The sequence below is a fragment of the Elaeis guineensis genome, chromosome 7 (assembly GCF_000442705.2).
Source record: "Elaeis guineensis isolate ETL-2024a chromosome 7, EG11, whole genome shotgun sequence".
In the NCBI taxonomy this organism is placed as follows: Eukaryota; Viridiplantae; Streptophyta; class Magnoliopsida; order Arecales; family Arecaceae; genus Elaeis; species Elaeis guineensis.
In genome coordinates this window covers 82,705,868-82,725,174 of record NC_025999.2, presented here as the reverse complement: position 1 = coordinate 82,725,174, position 19,307 = coordinate 82,705,868, and the positions used below count along the sequence as shown (strand labels likewise).

Sequence of the window (19,307 nt, the reverse complement as noted above, 5' to 3'; positions counted from 1 at the left end):
CGGTATAAGGTACAGGATATTCCAAAATCTTTCGTGTCAAGTGGAATCATAGCTAGGGTTCACATGAATTTGAAAAATCGCCACGCAATGGAACAAAAATGGTTGGACTAAAACAGAGCAACATGGACAACCAATTAAGTCGAATCAACAGGGCAAGCCCACACTTCCTTGCCCGTCAATCTCAATCTCCAATCTTTCTCTACAAACCGAGGTCTATTCTTTTATTTAGATATGTTAATTCTTATTTCGTTATTTAAATTTTAATGAGCATACATATTTTTTTCCACCATCAATTTGATTTTATTTGCACTTTATTACTCTAGCTTTTATTATATTTTTTGTTATAATATATTCTTATCTTTATTTTTGTCAAAACATTATATTTTTATTTATTTGTTATTTTTCAGATTATTTTATATTCTTTTCATCGCTATAAAATTTCATTTTATTTTTTCTCTAAGACTTTCATTTTTTTGATTTATTTTATACTCATATCACCTTTTTAATATTTATTTTCAATTTATTATTTATCTTATAAATATATCAATTTAATTATCTAGAATTAAGCAAAAAATTCTATATTTAATTTATTCTCTTTTATTTTTAGATTATTTTATATTTTAGCCCATTTATGTAATTTCTAAAGTTTTTTAGGATCTATAATTTTTGTTCTATCTATATTTGCTATCCTATTATTTATTTCATTTTCAAATTCTATTCGCATTGATTTTATATATATAATGCATTATGGATTTTTTTTTGCTTTATAATATTATATTGTAATAACTTATTTTACATTTTTTCATTTGTATTATATTAATTTGGTAAACTTATTTTTTATTTTATTTTTAAAATATTCTATTTAAATTTTACAAATGAACAATTTTTTACTCTTCTAGTATTTTATTTCATTTTTATACTATATTATAAATTTTTAGTTTTATTCTATTTATTTTCTTTAATATTATTTCAATATTAGTAAATGTTATGATTAAATTATTATCTTACTTTGACCATTATTATTTTTGTCAAATGTATATTGTACATGCCTAAATATTAGTTTAGATGCACATGATTATGCATTAGATTAGAAAACAAACAAACTAAGGCAGTTTTGTTGTTGATTGGAATTCTAGGTAGATAAAGAGTTAGATAGTAAAATAGGAATTAGAAAGAAAAATTAAGAAGAAAATAAGAAAGAAGACTCAGTTAGAGAAGACACACTAACTAGAAAATACTTTTTTTTTTTTTAAATAGTGGCTTTTCTTATTGTCGATTTAGATGGACCCCCATAAATGCTAATTTTGGCATATAATATCTAATACTTTCAAAATTCCAAGAATTGCACTTTGTGGGAGTTAGAGGGTTTAAATCTTTTAACTAAAAAAGATTTCTTTTGTTAATCTTCAGTTTATTTATTTAAAAAAAATGAATCTCTAAAAATATATATATATTTTTTTCCAACGGATTACCTTCCAACAAATCAAATTTTTAAAAAAAAAAATCTAACCAAATATAAAAGAAAAAATATAGATTTTGCTTGAAGAAGAAAGGTATTTAATGTAGCCACTTTAAATTCTCACCATAAAATTTAAAATAAATAAATAATGATATTAAATTTTCATTCGAATCAAACTTAAATACATATTTTTTTATAAATAAATATTCATTATAACAGTAATATCATGTCAAATTTGTAACAAGCAATGTTTGTATTTCATCAATTGTTATATATTTCATCAATTTTTATGATGATACTTATATTATTTTATTGATTTATAATTTTTGATTAATTTATTATAAATTTGATGTGGTATCATTACAATTAATATTTATAATTTTTTTTTGATGATTTTTTTTTTTTTTACCTCTCATATATGCCTCTTTTTCCTCCGCTCCCTGTCCTTTTTAATCCCCTTAATATTTTTATTTTTTTTTGACAGCACCTCCCTCCCTCTCTCTCCCCGCCTCCCTCTCTCTCCCCGCCTGTTAGTCTATCACCAAAGCGAACCAAAGACTCTCACTCTCATCTATATCTCTCCTTGCTTTTTTATCCTCGTTCTTTTTAAACTCCTTACATTATATTCTCTTATCAATGCCACTCATTGTCAACTGTTTCTTCTCTCTCCTCCTTGCTCTATCTCCACCTTCCGGCCCTTCCCCCCTAACCCAGTCTCATCCGAAAACCCTTTCCTAGTCCTCCAGGTCTCTCTTAAAAATAACCATGGATTCCGTCACCAGAAGCTTCGACCCTGGTCCCCACAAGCCCACCTCCTTCCCCAACGGCACCCTAAAGAAACACCTACCGCCGGAGGACGAGAACCACCAGTACCGGGAGTGCCTCCGCAACCACGCCGCCACCCTCGGCGGCCACGCCCTCGACGGCTGCTGCGAGTTCATGCCCTCCCCTTCCGCCGACCCTGCCGTCCCCACCTCCCTCACCTGCGACGCCTGCGGCTGCCACCGCAACTTCCACCGCCGCCTCCCCCCCGACCCCCGCATCCGCCACGACGAGACCGACGGCGACGAACACGAGTCGTCGGAGGACGACGACGACGGCGGCCACCGCCACCACCGGAGCTCCAGCTCCCCGCCCCCTTACTCCTCCGCTCCCCACATGCTCCTCGCCCTGAGCGGCGGTGGCGGTGGGTCCACCCAAGCCATCGCCGCCCCCGTAGCGGCGTCTTCCGGAGGGTTTGAGGCGGCAGCGCCGAGGAAGAGGTTCCGGACGAAGTTTAGCGCGGAGCAGAAGGAGAGGATGCAGGAGATGTCGGAGCGGCTGGGTTGGAGGATGCCGAAGAAGGACGAGGTGGTCGTCCGGGAATTCTGCCGCCAGATCGGCGTGGAAAGGGGGGTCTTCAAGGTGTGGATGCATAACAACAAGCACACCTATCATGGCAGCCCCTCGTCGAGGAGAACAGGAACGATCGCCGCCGGAGATGCCGCCACCGCCGCCACCGGTCGTGGTGAGGGGAATGGCATAGCCGCCGGCGGCGACAATAGGGGCGAGAACAATAATTATGCGGTCAATGGTTCTCCTTCTTCCTCTTGACCGAGATGTGTAGTCTTGTAGAGGAGAATTAAGGAGAGTTGGGAAATTATGCTGACGTGCTTCTTGCCGTTCATGTTGTGAGTCATGTTTTTGTTCCAAAAAAGAATGATGTTAATTAGGTTTTGTTTTTGGATCCATTGGGAGGAAATGGATGGTGGAGTACAGTAGAGGAGGGGAACCAGAGAGCAAATCAGAGGGGAAAGATAAAATGGAGTATTCTGTTTTTTTTAATAAAATGGATATTTGATATGAGGTTGGTGTTCTTTATTGTTCGTGGATTTAATTCTTGGATTGGAACTCCCTTGGTAGGTAGCATACCATGTTCAGAAATTAAGCAATTATGAGATCTAATACTGATATTTTTCATCAGGTTCCTTTGTTTTTTTTTTTCATTGATTAAACTAAGCTTTATAGCAATTTGAATGGTATTGGCGAATTTATTATTATTTTTTTAATTGTATATTGCTGTGGGTTCCTGCAGACCGTAGCATATAAATTATGTGGGAAGCGATAATTCTGTTTTTAAAAATTTAGAAATGTGAACGGAAAATTTGGAATTAGCAGGATTTCGTTGATCCCATTTTAATCTCATTTTCATTTATTTGCCGCCAGCGTGGGGTGGATGGGAGCGAGAATTTGTTAGGCTGTTTTCAAATGCTGACCATAGCATGTGTCCTTCATGCAGGCTTCCGTTCATTTGTTTCCTTATTATTTTAATGCATGGTAGCTTCTGTTCATTTGTTTCCTTATTATTTTAATGGATGGTATCTTGGTTTTGGTACTGGGATTGATGGAGTGCCATGTATTTTAGTGCATTTTTTATGTGGAAAAACTGTGTTGTCTCCAGTAACAGCTGCTATTATTGATCTAATGATACTTGGAATTCTACCCCAAAAAAAAAAAAAACGATTCTTGGAATTTTTGCTTCTCAAGTGCTAATCTCCAGTTGCCTGAGATGATGATGTTTAACATGTCGTCATTTATTTTGTTTTTTTTTCCACTGGATGGCAGTGGTGGTCTGGCACAAACTCCTTTGCCTGGCTGGATCTGCTGGTTTTCAGGGGTCCATTGTTCGGTTCTTTCCCTCCATCTTTTCTTATCTTATTGCTGGCACATGATTTGGATGATGATTTTGGATTTTGGTGTTGGGTTCGTAGGGTCCATGGGGATCTAAAACAATAATTTTGTAACACCCTTTCCTCAACCATATACCATTTTAATCTTTTATAGATGAGTGATTACCGGATCTCATTTTACTTGATACTCCCACCATACGCATTTGTCTATTAGTAATAAACAATTATACACCCACTTCCCAAAGTATTTACGCAAATAGATGTTTTTAGTATATTACAATGCATCATGTGCCCCATCCATCACATGATAAATGATAATATATAGATATTGACCGTGCGATGCATGCATGTCATATATGACTGCTTGCAGCTCTCTATGGTATGATAAGTAGAATCCCTGCTTTTCTAATAATAGAGATTATTAGGTATAGGACTACTTTAATTTTTAATGAGAGATTCTCCTTAATCTTCTTTGATCAAGCAAGGGATTGCTTGGAGATTTTTCTTTTGAAGAGGTCAGCTACCAGGAATATAAAAGCGTCTGGTTTGTTACACCTACGTCGTATCTTTCCTTTAATGGCCTCCGGGGCGGTGGCGGTTATGGCTTCATTTCCGTTTTGGTCTATCCTTATTTAAGTTGGGGGTGTCTTTTTGCAAGGTTAGCATCTGGGATTCTGGAGCGGGGGTTGGCTGATGACGGGATCACGTGCGAACCCATGCCCATCTCTTTAATCTAATCCTTTTCTTGGAGGAAAAGGAAGTGGAAGGGGATGCATGTACGTGTTGCATTAGTCTTCATATAATTAAAAAATGACATCCTTGGAATCTAAGTGTCAACCTCAAGCAAGCTTTTGGAAATTTGTGGATGCGGGGAAAGGGATAAAGTATGGGTGAAATGATTAGATTTCCTTTTGACAGCACGCGCCGTTTCCTTTCTTTTTAATCTCACACCGAATGATATGGCAGTGTTTTATTTGATGAACAGTTCTAATCGATAAATTCTCCATTCCCTGACCCTATAATATAAAAAAATTATTCCTAATCATATACGTCACTAATCATAATCACTTTTATATAATGATGTATCAAGATGTATGCTTAATGAGGCTCATAAAAATGATTGTGATTTGTGACGGTCATATAGTACATACAGGGAGTAATTGCTCTTGCAACATAGACATCATTTCGAGTCTCTACCAGATACACGATACTAATATTGGTTGCAAGTACGCGCACCATCAAAGGCTACAGTTGATGGATGTTGTTTACCCAAAAAAAAAAACAAAAAAAAAAAAAAGAAGTGATGGATGTTGTTTGTCCAATAAAAAGGAGTATCTCACGGATGACTGTGACGCTACATAGCAGCAATTTTTGCGATAAGTTCAATGAATATAGTCCCATTAAAGTTCATGCATATCTCTCCCTTTATTTGTTTATGTGTCAATATGAAGGTTGTTTATTTGAAAAAAGGGTACATCCAAATGAAACGGGAAGCACCAATTCAAGGAGAAACGGCTTGATCAAGCCATTCGGACCACCTGATTGGGACTCAAGGTATATGAAGTAGTCTTGATAGGGGGAATTTTGATCCGAGTAGATTGAAGCAGGGTCTAGTGGAGCCCCACGTTTGAGGCCAAACTTTGTTCATTTATTATTTTAATAAAACCTAACTCCCAGCTGAGCCAAATAAAAGCATATTTCAGTTAGCTTGGTAACCTTATTAAACCTAGTTGACATCAATGGAGATTGTATCAATCTTGAATCCATCGGCTTGCATGAAAGATAGGTACAAATGGAATTACAATTAAGTGAAATCTAGCAATTTTAACAGCCACTAACTCGAGTCATGACCTCATATTGCTCCAATAGGCTGCCCCTCTGCTTCGTAACCTAAGGCTCGGAATTTAATTCTTGGATGATGCGTCTGAAAAATCGCCAAAACTAGGTCGTTACACTGCAGGTCTCTCTCTCTACACACACACACACAGAGAGGGCGTGGTGGGAGTATAACCCCACCATAGGTTCCCCATGCATGAGTGGACAAAAGTATTTCCTCAATTAATTAGTATATACCCATTTTTTTGGCTCATAATTTGTATGTATTTATATTACATACCAAATTTCACATATTCATGTCAAAAGAGCAAGCCAATGGGTACTGCTTCTTTGTAGCAAAACATCTAGGCAAATCAAGAACTCAAGCATGCATCCTTTTCAAACATAATATTACAGATCCAAGATTCAAGATAATTCACCTAAGGGCAAAGATCTAAAAAGAATTCAAGTATTCAAAAATAGAAATAAAACTGTACTGAAGTAGTATATGTTAGCATACTTGTTTATGCCGAGCTTGAGATAAACAGGAGCCACAAACAAACAATAGCCATCGCATAGCAAACAACAAACACCATCACCGCTCTGCACCCATAGGAACTCACTGAATAAACTGTTAATAATTGCAAACGTATCTATGAAAGTCGCAAATCACCTAATTTGCAATCAACACAAATTAATTAGCTTGTAGGGACATTTGACCAATGAAAGATTTATAGGACTCAAGAATCCTTAGCAATTGTTGAAAAAATGTTGATGTGTCCTCAATAGTCTGCTACAGCAGTCAACTTCTCAAGTGCTGTTTTCGGCTATCAAGAGAATGACCATGGTCGCAAACAAGATTGTTCCAAGGCTTGTTGTAAGAGTCTGAAAGTTGAACTGGAATGTCAAATGGTACAAATGGGAACCAAACAAGAAACTTGCAAGTAAAATCAAAGGATGATGGTTAATCGAGCACTACTTTCTTCTGTCTATCCATTTACTGAGTTAGTTGAGATGTGATCAGAATTGCACTGCACCAGCTGTAATCATGATTAGACAAGATACCACCGTAATGCAGCATTTCAGCCTTTGCACTATCATTCAACATATAGGTTTCAAATGATCACATTTAATTTGGTGCAGTTTTAGCTTTTGAATACAAGACTTTCTGTATACCCAACAATCAGCTAACCTCTCAATCTGCAAGGTGCTGAAAGCAATGGGTTCAGAAAGACCACTTAAAAATTATACAAAAGAGTTTTGCTGCACGAAGCGAAATCCATAATTTGATAAGGACAATTCGAAGGCAGTGAAAAATCAATACATTGCACCCATCATCAAAACAAGTTTATGGTGCACGCACATGAACTTGCTCGAACCTTATCAAACATTTCAATGAATCTCATCCAGTTAAACAAAAATCAATTCTCGGCGATTTCATCATCATTATAGAGATTTACATTGACTATAAGGACATTTCACTCATGTCCTATATACAGCATTGAAGCAATGAGATAATTTGCATGGTTGTAACTTTAACAGTCAAAAATAACAGTTGTCAGCTTGTTCTTCACCTTTCTTTTCCAAGTGTGGAACAAAAATGAGGATTTGCAAAGGGTTTGTATGTTTACACTAATGGACTTATGTGATTCAAGCAGAAACCTGCCTGCAGCTACTGTCATCATCCTTCATATGATAAACCTGATCAACAAATTGTGCCCTCTGCCAGCAACTCCTTCAGTGCCTGCTTTAAACCATTCATCTTTTTCCTTGCTTCCTGCAGCAAATGAGAGCAAAATGCCAATCCATATTCTATAAATCCTATGTTGGCAAAAAATGACAAGCAAGATTAAATTTCTTGCTCCCCATAATGGTCCAGGGCGTATATAGATTGATGCCCTTAATTAAGTTTGTGCAGCCACAAGCACTTGTACCTGATCAACAATAGTCTCAAAACCAAGGTACCAGCAGCAAGCCGACTGTCTTGGTATAGTAACAATATTCAACAACCAAATATTCATGTCATCTGCCAATCATACTACTGGAATCCATTAAATAATTACTTGTTAACAGGCAACTCACCTCATGAATCATGGCAATGCTTGTTTCTGCAACATTTAGCTGAGCCTCCATTGCTTCTTCAACTTGCAGGAGAAGCTTCCTATGGAATGCCTCTGCTCACATAGGAGAACCAACAAGGTTGAGAGAGCGAGAGAGATTTTTATATGACACCTAAAAGCCTTGCAAACTATTTTCAGAATACACAAGTTAATGATTTATCTGAGAGGCAGCTTATTGAGCAAGGTACCAGCAAGGTCTCAATTTTCCTGTTCCTAGGAAAATCTCTGATCTGTTGTTTGGTAAGTATTCATCATTTCAGCTTTCAAAATTGAAAGAAAATGAAGAAAATAATTTGGCAGAGCCCACCCCCAGTTTCAACAAAATAATGAATAAAAACAAGGACAGTGTAGGGAACCTAAGAATATAAAGTATATGAAGCATAAGATGTCCAATGTTTAATTGCATATGTTTCTAAGGATGCTGATGTAGAGATGAGCACACAATTTGTACATGTATGAGTCAGACATCTGCACTACTAGGGCTACTCGGTCATTGGAGCTGGGCAAGCCACAAACTGTTGTGTGGTCAATTTGTTGACCGTCACCATTCTAAACAGGAAACTTACAGGATGTCTCCGGGACTACTAAGGAGACCCAGAAAAAGGGAAGTTTAAACACAAACACCAGACTGATTTAAGGCATTACATGCCAAGACGTGATATAATGCATGATATCCAGGCTATCAAAGGTTGAAAGAAGACTCCAGATAATTCTCCTTTCGAAAAGTAACCACCTATTTGCTTCCTACATTTATTTTGTTATAACATCTGAGCCAGGTATCAGCCTCACTTACTCTGCCGGTCTGCACATCCCTTAAGTTCTGTTTGGTGTGCTTCAAACTCTTCCAGGGTGTTCCCACAGTCCAGGAGGTGCTGATTGATCTCCTCTTTAAATTTGTCATGTATAAACTTCAGCTTTCCTTGTTGCTCTGCATCCAACCAATTTCAGCTTAAACCAGTTTCAATAGGGAAAAATCTGAAAGAAAGTTACAAGATGTCGCAAAAACAGCATAATAAGATGAATGAAAGGTGGAAGCAAAAGTAAATCTGCAATCAACATATTGATGCTAGTTTTCTCCCTGCATACAGAAATTGTGCTAGTTTTAACCAGAATTAGCTAAGTGTTGACTAAAATGACCTAAGTCAGTAGAGCTGCTTGCTTTGGACACCAATGAGGGGGTCCAAAGAAAGGCAAAGATGAAGGATTTTTTTGGGGAGATGGATCACGAAGCAACAGATATGACACCGAATTGGCAAAGGATGGATAGCCGGGAATAATCATAGGTGTAGAAGTTGGAAAATAACTCTGATGGGACCTCGGAGGCAAGGTCTCGTAGAGCCTAGCAGCACTAAGAGACAAATCATATTCACCTCATCTGATGCTGGAGAAAGGTGTACTAGGTCTTCTTGTCCCTGGGCATCCTCTATGAGATTCGCAGATGCACTAATCCATACTGGTGTACTTACCAAATGTGGCAGAAGAGGGTTTTGGAAATGTTGTTGGACCTGCTGGGGATGAAGAAACAACTACGTGGCCTTGTTCAATGAGATCTTGGACTGCATGCATGAGAGAAGAGTACTGATCAGTTGTATGGCCTTGTCCTTGATGGAACTCACCATGTGAATTTGGGTCATAGAACATGGGAAGAGCAGTCTGCGATAAGTCATCAAATTAGGTATAACTCCCAATGCTCGATCAGTTTTTTCTATTGTATTTTCTAGCTTTTCAAAATTCAGCTGATGGCTCCTTAACCATGTCTCCACCTTTCATTCTCTTGGCAAACTTCATTATCCATGATGTTTCGTGAGTTTTTTATGCATTTGATGTTTACGATTGTTGTTGCTTTGATGCATCTTTGGAACTTTATCTTCATGTCGTCTCTGTCCTGATTTGGTATGTCTACACTTTTGCCTGTCATGTCTTGTGACATTTATATAAGCATGAAAACTCAGAACCCCGGCTGCATCATATCCACTAACACTCTAACTTCTGTTCCCATGTGACTTCCTATATGCTCTGATTACAATATATTAAGGGATTTGTTACACTTTAATGCAATAAACTATTGGCCAATGACCCACTTTAAGGAAAACGGAGGACGATCACTAAAGAACATTGCCAGTGGCATATTATCTGATGATAAATAACTTGCTTCCCACTTGTGTATATTCTCTTTATTTGAGTATTTACATCAATCATATATAATATTTCTTTTTTGGATGGTTTATGTGCATGCACCTCGTATAAGTTGCCTATAAGGAGCAAGGCAATATTGCCTTCTTGGCATATGTCCAATGGGATAGCGCATGTGTGCCAAAACATGCTGCTGACCTCGAGTCTAAGGTCTTAACTTCTTTAAATGACGCTATCAAGCTGACAGTATAAAGAATTATTAAGGCCTGTTTTGGACCAAAAAAACTCTTGTTAGGTTTCTTACCATGAAATTTAGATTCCAGATGCTTTCTCTTGGAATTGCCAGTGCTGATGAACTTCCCCCTACAGGCAGAGAAAATGTTTTCATTATTGAATCGAAGTTATATAGGAAGGAAATATTGTTGATAATTGTTATCATTTTCGGTATGTCCAACTTACAAATCTGCCTGTATATGAGACTCAGCATCCTGTAGCTGCAGGCATATTTTTTCTGCAGCAGCCGAGAGTATCTCAGAGCTTTTATTGACTGTTTGTGATTTTACTTTGCGCTTGAACCTTTCCAAAACCAATGCCAGTTGGCAAACAGCTCTGCTACATAATGCAAATGGCACACCACATGAAATAAGCAAAAAGTATGAGGATAAGATAGAGTATTTACATCAAGAAGAAAGAGACCTGGCCAAGCTGTCCTCTGGGTATTGCTCTGAGGATTCATATGAGCCAGTAGTTTCTTCAGTTCCTAAATCATGGTAGTTGCAAGTAAATTTGATATGCGCTTTAAAAGATTATGTAAAAGATGGTGAGAAAAGGTTTGTCTCGGTTACCGCAAGTGCCAATTGGAGATGGTGAAGATAGGTTGGATTTGCACAATTTTTCAACTTTTTGCCTGTGTACTCTTTTCCTATGATTAAGGGTGAGTGGAGACATCTTGGGGCTGCCAGCATCTGAAAAATATTTTTCAATCTGTCTACAACCTGCACATGGAATTGCGCATTATGCATAATATGAATCATGATTTACGATAATAGTATAATACATTGATTTTAACAAAAGAAAAAAAGAAACTAATGGAAGTATGCATATTACTATCTTAAACTTTTTGGCTATAGTTATTATTCCTGTGGTCAAAACTCAGATGTAACAACTTCGAGGGACAATGACAATATTGATAAAAATGAAGAAACTCCATGCTATTGTTAGACAAAATTCTAGTGCAGGCACCAAGTATGGAGATTCAGAAACATATTGGATCGTAAACACTGGAACATCAGTAGGCTATAGAATCAACAAGAAGTTAGTATAGGAAATGATTGACCTCTTTTTTCATGCGAGAAATAGTAAATTAGATACAGGTTTTAGATATTGAATTTCCCTCTAACCACAGTAAAGCCGCCAAAACTGCCATAAATCCCAAGATTTATTATATAAAATGATACTACCTGATTAACTACCACAGGGGAAAACGTAGGAGAATTGAGAGGTGAAAAGTCATTTTTATCCACCGAAAAAGCAAAAGCAGCCAGATGCATGCTGATCGTGCTAGTTACAACATAACTTGAAATTTTGGCCAAAACTGCAAAATTAGCACTGGAACATTTTGGTTTCAACCAGGAACAGACAATCTAAATCGAGAGCTCACTTCAGAGTTTTGTGCAAAATTAGGTTGAGGTCAAATTATCATACATATGAGCAAGCTATGCAACCAAGTTGTCATTTCTACATTTCTTTAGATTCTGAGAAACATTTTCTCAAATTAACATGAATTTTGCAAGTCAAGAATATATTGAAGCATGACAATATTGGGTTCCAAAGAAAGTCGAATCAGTATATATTTTTGGCACAGTTTTGGTTGTTAGTTCAAATCGCAAGACATTAAATTTTTAATGTTTCAGATTGTCATCAAATAATAGCATAATATGTAACAGTTGGAGCTGTGAGAAGAAGTGAAAGAGGGGGAATAAATCATATATTGGAATGATTATTAACTTTTCAGAAAAAGGTCATAATTGACTGTTTCAGCATGGAACGACTAAAACCATACACCAGAAGATCATAAACAATAGAATAAATTTTAAAACAATGTCAAAATTATTTAATTTTCTTGTCTTATTTTTCTTTGTTTTCTAATTTTCCCCTAATGCTTTCTATTATTGAACATCTTATCTTTTTTTTGGCCGAAAATGGAACCCAAGCTACCAAGACGATTAAAACTGTCAAAGTCAACACTCATCTGTCCTAGTTGAAACTAAAACTGAAGCTGAGATCTTAATTTATTAATACAATAGTAGTGTATATCATATTTGATATCTTGATACTAATACTGCTTTTCACATTAAATAATTCAGCTTTTATCTGCTGTAAAGTCATGCCAGGGCATTGGAACAAAATAGATCAAAAAATTGTCAAAACTGAACTTTTTTTTTTTTTGACTACAAAAATTTAACTAACAGACCTAAAGAAGTAGTATATCATTGAGTTTATTGTATAAAACTGAACAAAAATATCCAAAACCACATGGTTTTCACAAAATCAATATCTATGAGTGGTGTTAATGTCAACTTGACAATTTACTTGTAACATTCATAAATACTGGTTTGACATAGTTAACAAGCACACAAATATTTATGTGCAACTATGCAGATGACACTTTCTTTAAAATAACTTACATCCTTTTTGCTCTGTTTTGGGCAACTTTTGCCCAGGGTGTCCAAAATGAAACTAAATAGGCAAAATATTTTGACCTAAGGCTAGGTTGATATCTCATTAACTATTACATTAAATTCATGATGCTTAGCATGTAGCGATAATAGTCACAGATATTAGATCCTTCTTGAATACAGCACATGATCAATGGGACCCATCAGAAACCAAATGTAGGATCACAATAAGTGAAGCCATATGTACCTAGCTCTATTCTTACATGAAATAGATAAGTCATTTCTCATTTTAAGGTTCTATTTCAGTAACTTATTTTAACATCCGGACAATATGTTTCCCTTAACATAATGAAATGTGAAAATAAGAGTTCTTTTCACTTTAATAGTTGACAGCAAAGTACAAATTATGTAGTCATGCAACCTTAGCCTCATACATTCTGTAAGGTGATAATATAATTGGCTTGTCACCAATCATGATATTCAGGTATAAAATAATAAACAGCCCCATCTTGACCATTGCGCACTAGAAATAACTTCTTCCAGTTACATGATCGAATAGTATCAGTCTTTTTTTCTAGGACCACAATCCATGACTTACCAAAGGCCCAAAATTACGGCTTGCAGTATATGACCTAGTTGCCCAGATAGGGAGTAGGTGCAGGAGTGGATATGGGTGCGGGGAAGTGGATATTGAGAAACACTTTTACTAAGGAAGCGCTTGAGAAGCAGGTGTGGTCTGAGATTCTAGGAAAATTCTAAGAAGAAGATTCTGGCCACCACTACTTACAGCAAACAACATAATCTACCCATCCGCACAACATCCCTATGTTTCAAAAATGTGATTTGGCATTGTAGGACAGAAAGTAATAGACCAGTTTACGCACATGAATCCATGCAGTAAATAATGTCTAACGTAACATTCTTTGGACCAGAATAGAGTATGCAGAACTGTGATGCATGGGAGCCATTATTCTATCCACGTTGGATAATAGAATGAGCTAAGGAACGTCAACTGTCAGCTGGTCATATGCTAACAGGTGATCAGTAAGTGATTAGTGTTGACTGTCTTCACCACCCAGGTATGTTTACAAAAGCAGACAACAAAAGGCAGAAATCGAAGCACAATTGGGATAAATAATACTAAATGACTTACTTATATATGCGATCATATGAAAATTTATTAACCTTTTGTAAAAATACTGTTTGCCTCAAAGCCCTTAATGTCCTGGTCTTTGATTGGTGATAGAGATGGTTGCTTCTCAATTTCTATTTTTCCCACAACATGCGTTCCTGACTGATGAATGCACATTAAGGCAAACTCAAAGGAAGAATGGAAGGACTAATTCAAGTTATCCAAACATGGTACTTGGAAAGATAGCAATATAAAGGATACAGATGTTTCTGTTTCCGCATCTGAACCATTAGATTTTCCTCTCGAGTTGCCCAGACTTATTGAGCTATAAATTTTTCTTGTCAACATTCTTTTCTTAACCGGTATAGGACTCCAGAAAGACTCATTTGGTAGTTTACTTCTTGGTGAAGGTGTAGCTGTACTTGCATTCATAGCTCCAGTTGCATTCTGAGAGTTATACAAGGGATTACAATTCCTTGCTGCTGGACTTCTGACCCGCTTGTGCAGGTAAGCATCATTGGGCACTTGTGAACTGTTTGTATGCTCCCATGAATGTGTTTTCCTTTTCACGAATGAGTTACAATTATATTCATGAGTTTCTGCATCACATGGTAGTGATGAACGGGCAAAATGTTTGTGTACTGCTGTATGTGAATGATAATTAACATCTTGAACTTCAGTTTTTGTTTCCAAAATGTCTTTCTGACCCTGACATGGCGGAGAAGAATGTGCTGTTTTCTTGCTCTGTGGTGATGATTTATCAGGTGATGGCAATGTTTGTTCTTTACCATTAGTCTGCTTGCTGTTGTGTGAAGCCTGTTTTCTAGGAAAATAAATCCTCCGAGGTTCAATTCTAGCCTTGTTCTGCTCACTTCTCTTCCCTTTAAACCTGATAGTCTGTTCTAAGCTTCGTTGTTTCCCTTCACCTTCCTCAAAAGAAAAGATGTTCTTCCCATCAAGTTTCAGTTTAGAACCTGAGATGGAGGAGGACAAAGGCCTCTTTCTAGAGCCAGCCTGACCTTCCAACTTGCGTGCTGTAGTTGGTGGAGCTTTCCTCCGTGCTAAGGAGCGAGTAACAGGTCTTCTTATGGTTTGTTTTGGGCTTTCAGAGTCTGTCTCAATCGTATCTGAGTTCTGCTTGGGCTTTGCTACTTTGTCCATTTGGGGTTCCCTTTCATGATTTATATGCAATATTGTGTCTTCAACATCTGGTGAGATCATATTTTGCTTGTTCTGTGAAGCACTACCAAGTATGGCCCACAGCTTCATTCTTAGAGCTTCATTATTGTTCTTGTTCATTCCCTTAGGATGTTCTCCACCTATATCTTCATCTAGCGCATGCATTTCCTCCGTAGCAGCAACCAAAACTTCTTCCACCCTTTCACTATTTCCATCTTTCTCTCTCCTTTTTCTGGGAGCAACAGTATCAATTTTTTTGTGAAAACAATCCTCTGACTGTAGCATTGAAGCCCTATTTGCAAAGATCTGCACTGCCTCTGTAGTTGGTGTTTCATGACAAACTAAACCTGGAGAAGCCTTCTGATCTTTAGCGGCCAGTCTTCCTTCAGAGGCTTCTACAATTCCAGGTCCTCTGTTTTCTTCTAAAACCTTTCCCTGGGATGAGGACACTCTCTCCCAAGTAGGCAATGCAGCACCATCTTTTGTTGATCCATATCCCATTTTTGGGCATCTCTCAACTGTGATACCAATAGACACCTTTGGAAATCGACCAGATGGACACAGAGAACTGCCCAAACTCTGACATTCACTTGATCCAGCCTGTTATTTTAGTTCAGAATTTAAATGCTCAACATAAATACATGACCCTGTATGTGAATAAAAGGGACAAAATGACTAACTAGAATCACAACTTAATCCAATATATGAACATTGAAGCAACAAAAAGAATCTCAAGAATTAAAATAATAACATGTCAAACTCAAGAATTTAAACAGTAACATGTCAAGTCCTAGTTGACAAACTAATACAAACCAACAATATAAAGACATAGATAAGGATAAATGGACTACCTATTCCCCATTACGTTTACATCACAGCAGTTCAAATACAATATCAAATCTTTGAGATTACTTCAAGAACCACTTACATGTTGCATTTTTAGTGACCCAATCTCCACCATTGCAGCTTTGAATGAGTTAATGAGGGCCAATTAAAAATACAGAAGAACCTGGCAACAGGAAAAAAATCCCAAGAGGAAAGAAGAAAGAACGAAGGAATGAGAACTCACAAGCTATATAAAGATGTAAGTGTGACCATTACAAATTAAGCTTAACTCATCTCAAGCATGAAAACTATGCCCAATTGCAAAGAAAGAAAATCTGAACAATAAGATATCAGCCAAAAAAGTCTGAAGTGACCTTTCGCACACTCTTTTTTCTTGATTTCTATGTTTGCAATCAACTTTTGTGAATATAGCATGAGCCCAGGTTTAATTCATCATGGATTCCTCGCTTATTCAATATACATACAGTTTATCCTCACGACCATAAACAATGCTAATTGCATTCTGGATAAAAAGCACAGAACACCAACATCTGGAGATTTAACACCATGATCTTTTGCTACTAGATGCATTCTTTACTTTCAACTACAACCTGTTACCTTTGAATCTTACTCCATCGTTATCTGTGAAGGTTTTCTCTCTTCTTTTTTTTTAATTATATATCTAGCTAGTATTTATTATTTTCTGACAGGACTTCAACGAGTTAGTACCAATTGGCTCTTGAGAGCAGTCAGGAGTTTGCCTGCAGTTAAGACTGTTTTTCCCTCACTCCTTGCTAGTTACATGTTTTTATGAACAACATGTTTATATTACATGTTTATTTTACATGTTTATATGATGAACAACGTGCATTATATTACATGTTTTTATGATAAACAACATGCATGATATGGGTTAACCAAGAACAATGTGAAGATTCATGAGTTATACAGATATACAATAAGCTGATATCAAGTGGAAAAGAGAAGTATTTCTACATGTAGCATCGGGCCAGATATACAAAATGATGAAATTGGCATCAACCATCCTTTACTAATCGCATATTTAGATTCCACTCTCCTAGTATGCAATCAACTTGGCTAAATGAAAAAACAAGGAAACAAAAGGCATATGTCACACATCTAACCATGAAGCATGACATGTTATTGAGAGAACAAAAGTTCATTTTTTTCTACATTTTCATAAACACAGAAGAACCGTATGAAAGTTCAAAACAACCAAACTGGTCGATCAGTTAATTAGAATAAATAAAAACTCAAAATCCATGTCAATATAGTCATTAACAAGTGACTTCTAATTATGACAAGGATTTTTCAAAAAACAAGAAGCATTCTGTATGATTGTAAGAGGACTTCGGAGACAAAAACTCCCAAGTCAAAAAAAAGGAGGCGCTCAACTCAGGATTCCAACAATGGCAAGATTAAAACAGCCTCCAGGTTCAGAGGACCCTAACAGTTAGGTTCTAAATTGTCAAACTCACGCAGGCCAGCAAGTATGCCAAGTAATAGCTTAAATGTCACTTCAGCAAATTATCAACTACTTGATCCAAACACTAAGTTCCTTACCATAGCAAAAATAAGTAAACCGACCGTCAAATCCCTGATCCAAGAAAATAACAAATCTAAGCCTCATGGATACTATAAACACACAATAAACTCGATCACCAATTACAGAAGACGACAGCAGAATTGATGGAATACGACACCTAAGGCGACACAAACCCTAGCAACTCGTTCAGATCTGTGAGAACTTAAGAAAAACAAGATCCAGAAATAAATAATGCACGAAATTTGTAACAAAAAAAAAGTGAGAGAAGAGGGAAGAGATCCAATTAGAAGAAACTAAGCTCGATGATCCGAGAGAATTCGAAAAGAAACGAAAGCAGTGGCTAGATCTGATGAGAAATCTAAAGTACCAATCGAAGAAGGAAAAAAAAAAAAGGATAAAGGAGAGCTCACCTGCGCCCTCATCGTTTGGAAACCCTAGATGACGCCGATCTCCTCCCTCTCGCGCTACAAGCAGCTTCGAATTTTGGGAGCAGGAGGATTTTCCCTCCAAGAATAGAGAACTGAAAAAAGGAGTACGCGGGCCCTCAGGTAGTTACTCGTACGTGTGTCCAGCCCGTCGCATGCTTGGATAGTTTTGTGGATGGCCGTTCTTGTGGGACCCGCCGTAGAACAATATGTGTGAGATGAACGATGCCGTGGCGTGCGATGGGCAGTGCAGATGATCTCGATAAACATTCCTGCTGGCTCTAAATTTTAGTAGATGTGAACTGGGCCACTTGTTTTTTATTTATTTTTTTTTTTTGATACAAAAATTTATCGTATGACTCTAATACGATTACAACCTATAAAATTAAAAAATAAAAATCTTATGAAGCCTATGATACATCTTATGCTGTCACTAGATCTAATCTTCAGAATAGTGACGTAAGAAACTATCTAGTTTGCCATTCTGTTCGTCTTTCAGAACATATGCGGAACAAACATCATGGCAAACAGACAAAGGAATGTCTAGGTATAAAAGAGAGTGGATGGATCTTCGACTATCTCGTGTCATTTCGGATCAATCAATAATTAAATCATTTATTTAAAAAAATATTATATAGATAATTATAATATTAATTATTAATTTATTTAAATTATATTTTTTTTGAATGTCGCAAAATTGATATGGACGAGTATATTTGTCATTGTAAACATAAGAGGAAGAAAGATTTAATTTACACTCATGGCATATTTTTACTTAGAAAAACAAAAGGGACTTGTATATCTAGCATTGCTTGAATTTAGTGCTAAAAATAAGATCAGGCCAACAGAGGCCTAGCAGGCTGGTCCGATTTGAAGTCAAAATATGAGCTTAAATATAAAGCTTATTTATTTTTTAAATCGAACTTGAGTATGTCAATGGCTCAGCTTAAGTCTGAGCCTAAACAAGTCTTTCACTCAAATTCAAGCCTGAAAAGTCTCAAATCCTTTGTCATTATTCCTTATACCTTGGGGCTCAGGACTATTGAATATTGGCATGTTCGAGCTTCTATGAATCTCCGTAGGCATAACAGTTAGATCCATTCAAGATATGTTAAAATAATTAGAATTCTAAATTATCAATGAGAACGTAATTTGTGATTCGATGAACCATAGTTCATTCCATAATTTCAAGCTGGTCCAATCAGATTGGGGTCAGGCTTGGTCTTGAGTTTAAAATTTTCAGATCTAAGCTTGACTGAAGCCTAAAATTTTTTTGGGCCAAACTTGAATAAAGATGTGGCTCAG

The 19,307-nt window shown here is 36.8% G+C and overlaps 2 protein-coding genes across 6 annotated transcripts; one reads left to right on the top strand and one right to left on the bottom strand.

The window, feature by feature from the left end:
* Positions 1 to 1,991: 1,991 nt before the first annotated feature.
* On the top strand, positions 1,992 to 3,301 carry LOC105048798 (zinc-finger homeodomain protein 9). Its single transcript, XM_010928246.4, has one exon. The coding sequence runs from the start codon at positions 2,225 to 2,227 to the stop codon at positions 3,050 to 3,052; it is 828 nt and encodes a 275-aa protein (XP_010926548.1). The 5' UTR covers positions 1,992 to 2,224; the 3' UTR covers positions 3,053 to 3,301.
* A 4,077-nt stretch (positions 3,302 to 7,378) lies between these two features.
* LOC105048855 (meiosis-specific protein PAIR3) lies at positions 7,379 to 18,220 on the bottom strand. Of its 5 annotated transcripts, none has more exons than XM_073261282.1 (11): positions 17,988 to 18,216; positions 16,114 to 16,194; positions 14,268 to 15,785; positions 14,060 to 14,168; positions 11,042 to 11,191; positions 10,893 to 10,956; positions 10,656 to 10,808; positions 10,501 to 10,559; positions 8,857 to 8,991; positions 8,026 to 8,117; positions 7,379 to 7,720 (listed from the first exon to the last, which is right to left on the bottom strand). In XM_073261282.1, the coding sequence occupies exons 2-11, from the start codon at positions 16,144 to 16,146 to the stop codon at positions 7,649 to 7,651; spliced, it is 2,385 nt and encodes a 794-aa protein (XP_073117383.1). In that variant the 5' UTR covers positions 16,147 to 16,194; positions 17,988 to 18,216; the 3' UTR covers positions 7,379 to 7,648. The 5 variants fall into 5 exon arrangements, with proteins under 5 accessions (XP_073117383.1, XP_019707201.1, XP_073117382.1 ...); XM_019851642.3 differs by having other exon boundaries at positions 10,656 to 10,805; positions 17,988 to 18,214; XM_073261281.1 differs by lacking the exon at positions 7,379 to 7,720 and adding an exon at positions 7,727 to 7,922 and having other exon boundaries at positions 17,988 to 18,219.
* Positions 18,221 to 19,307: the final 1,087 nt, after the last annotated feature.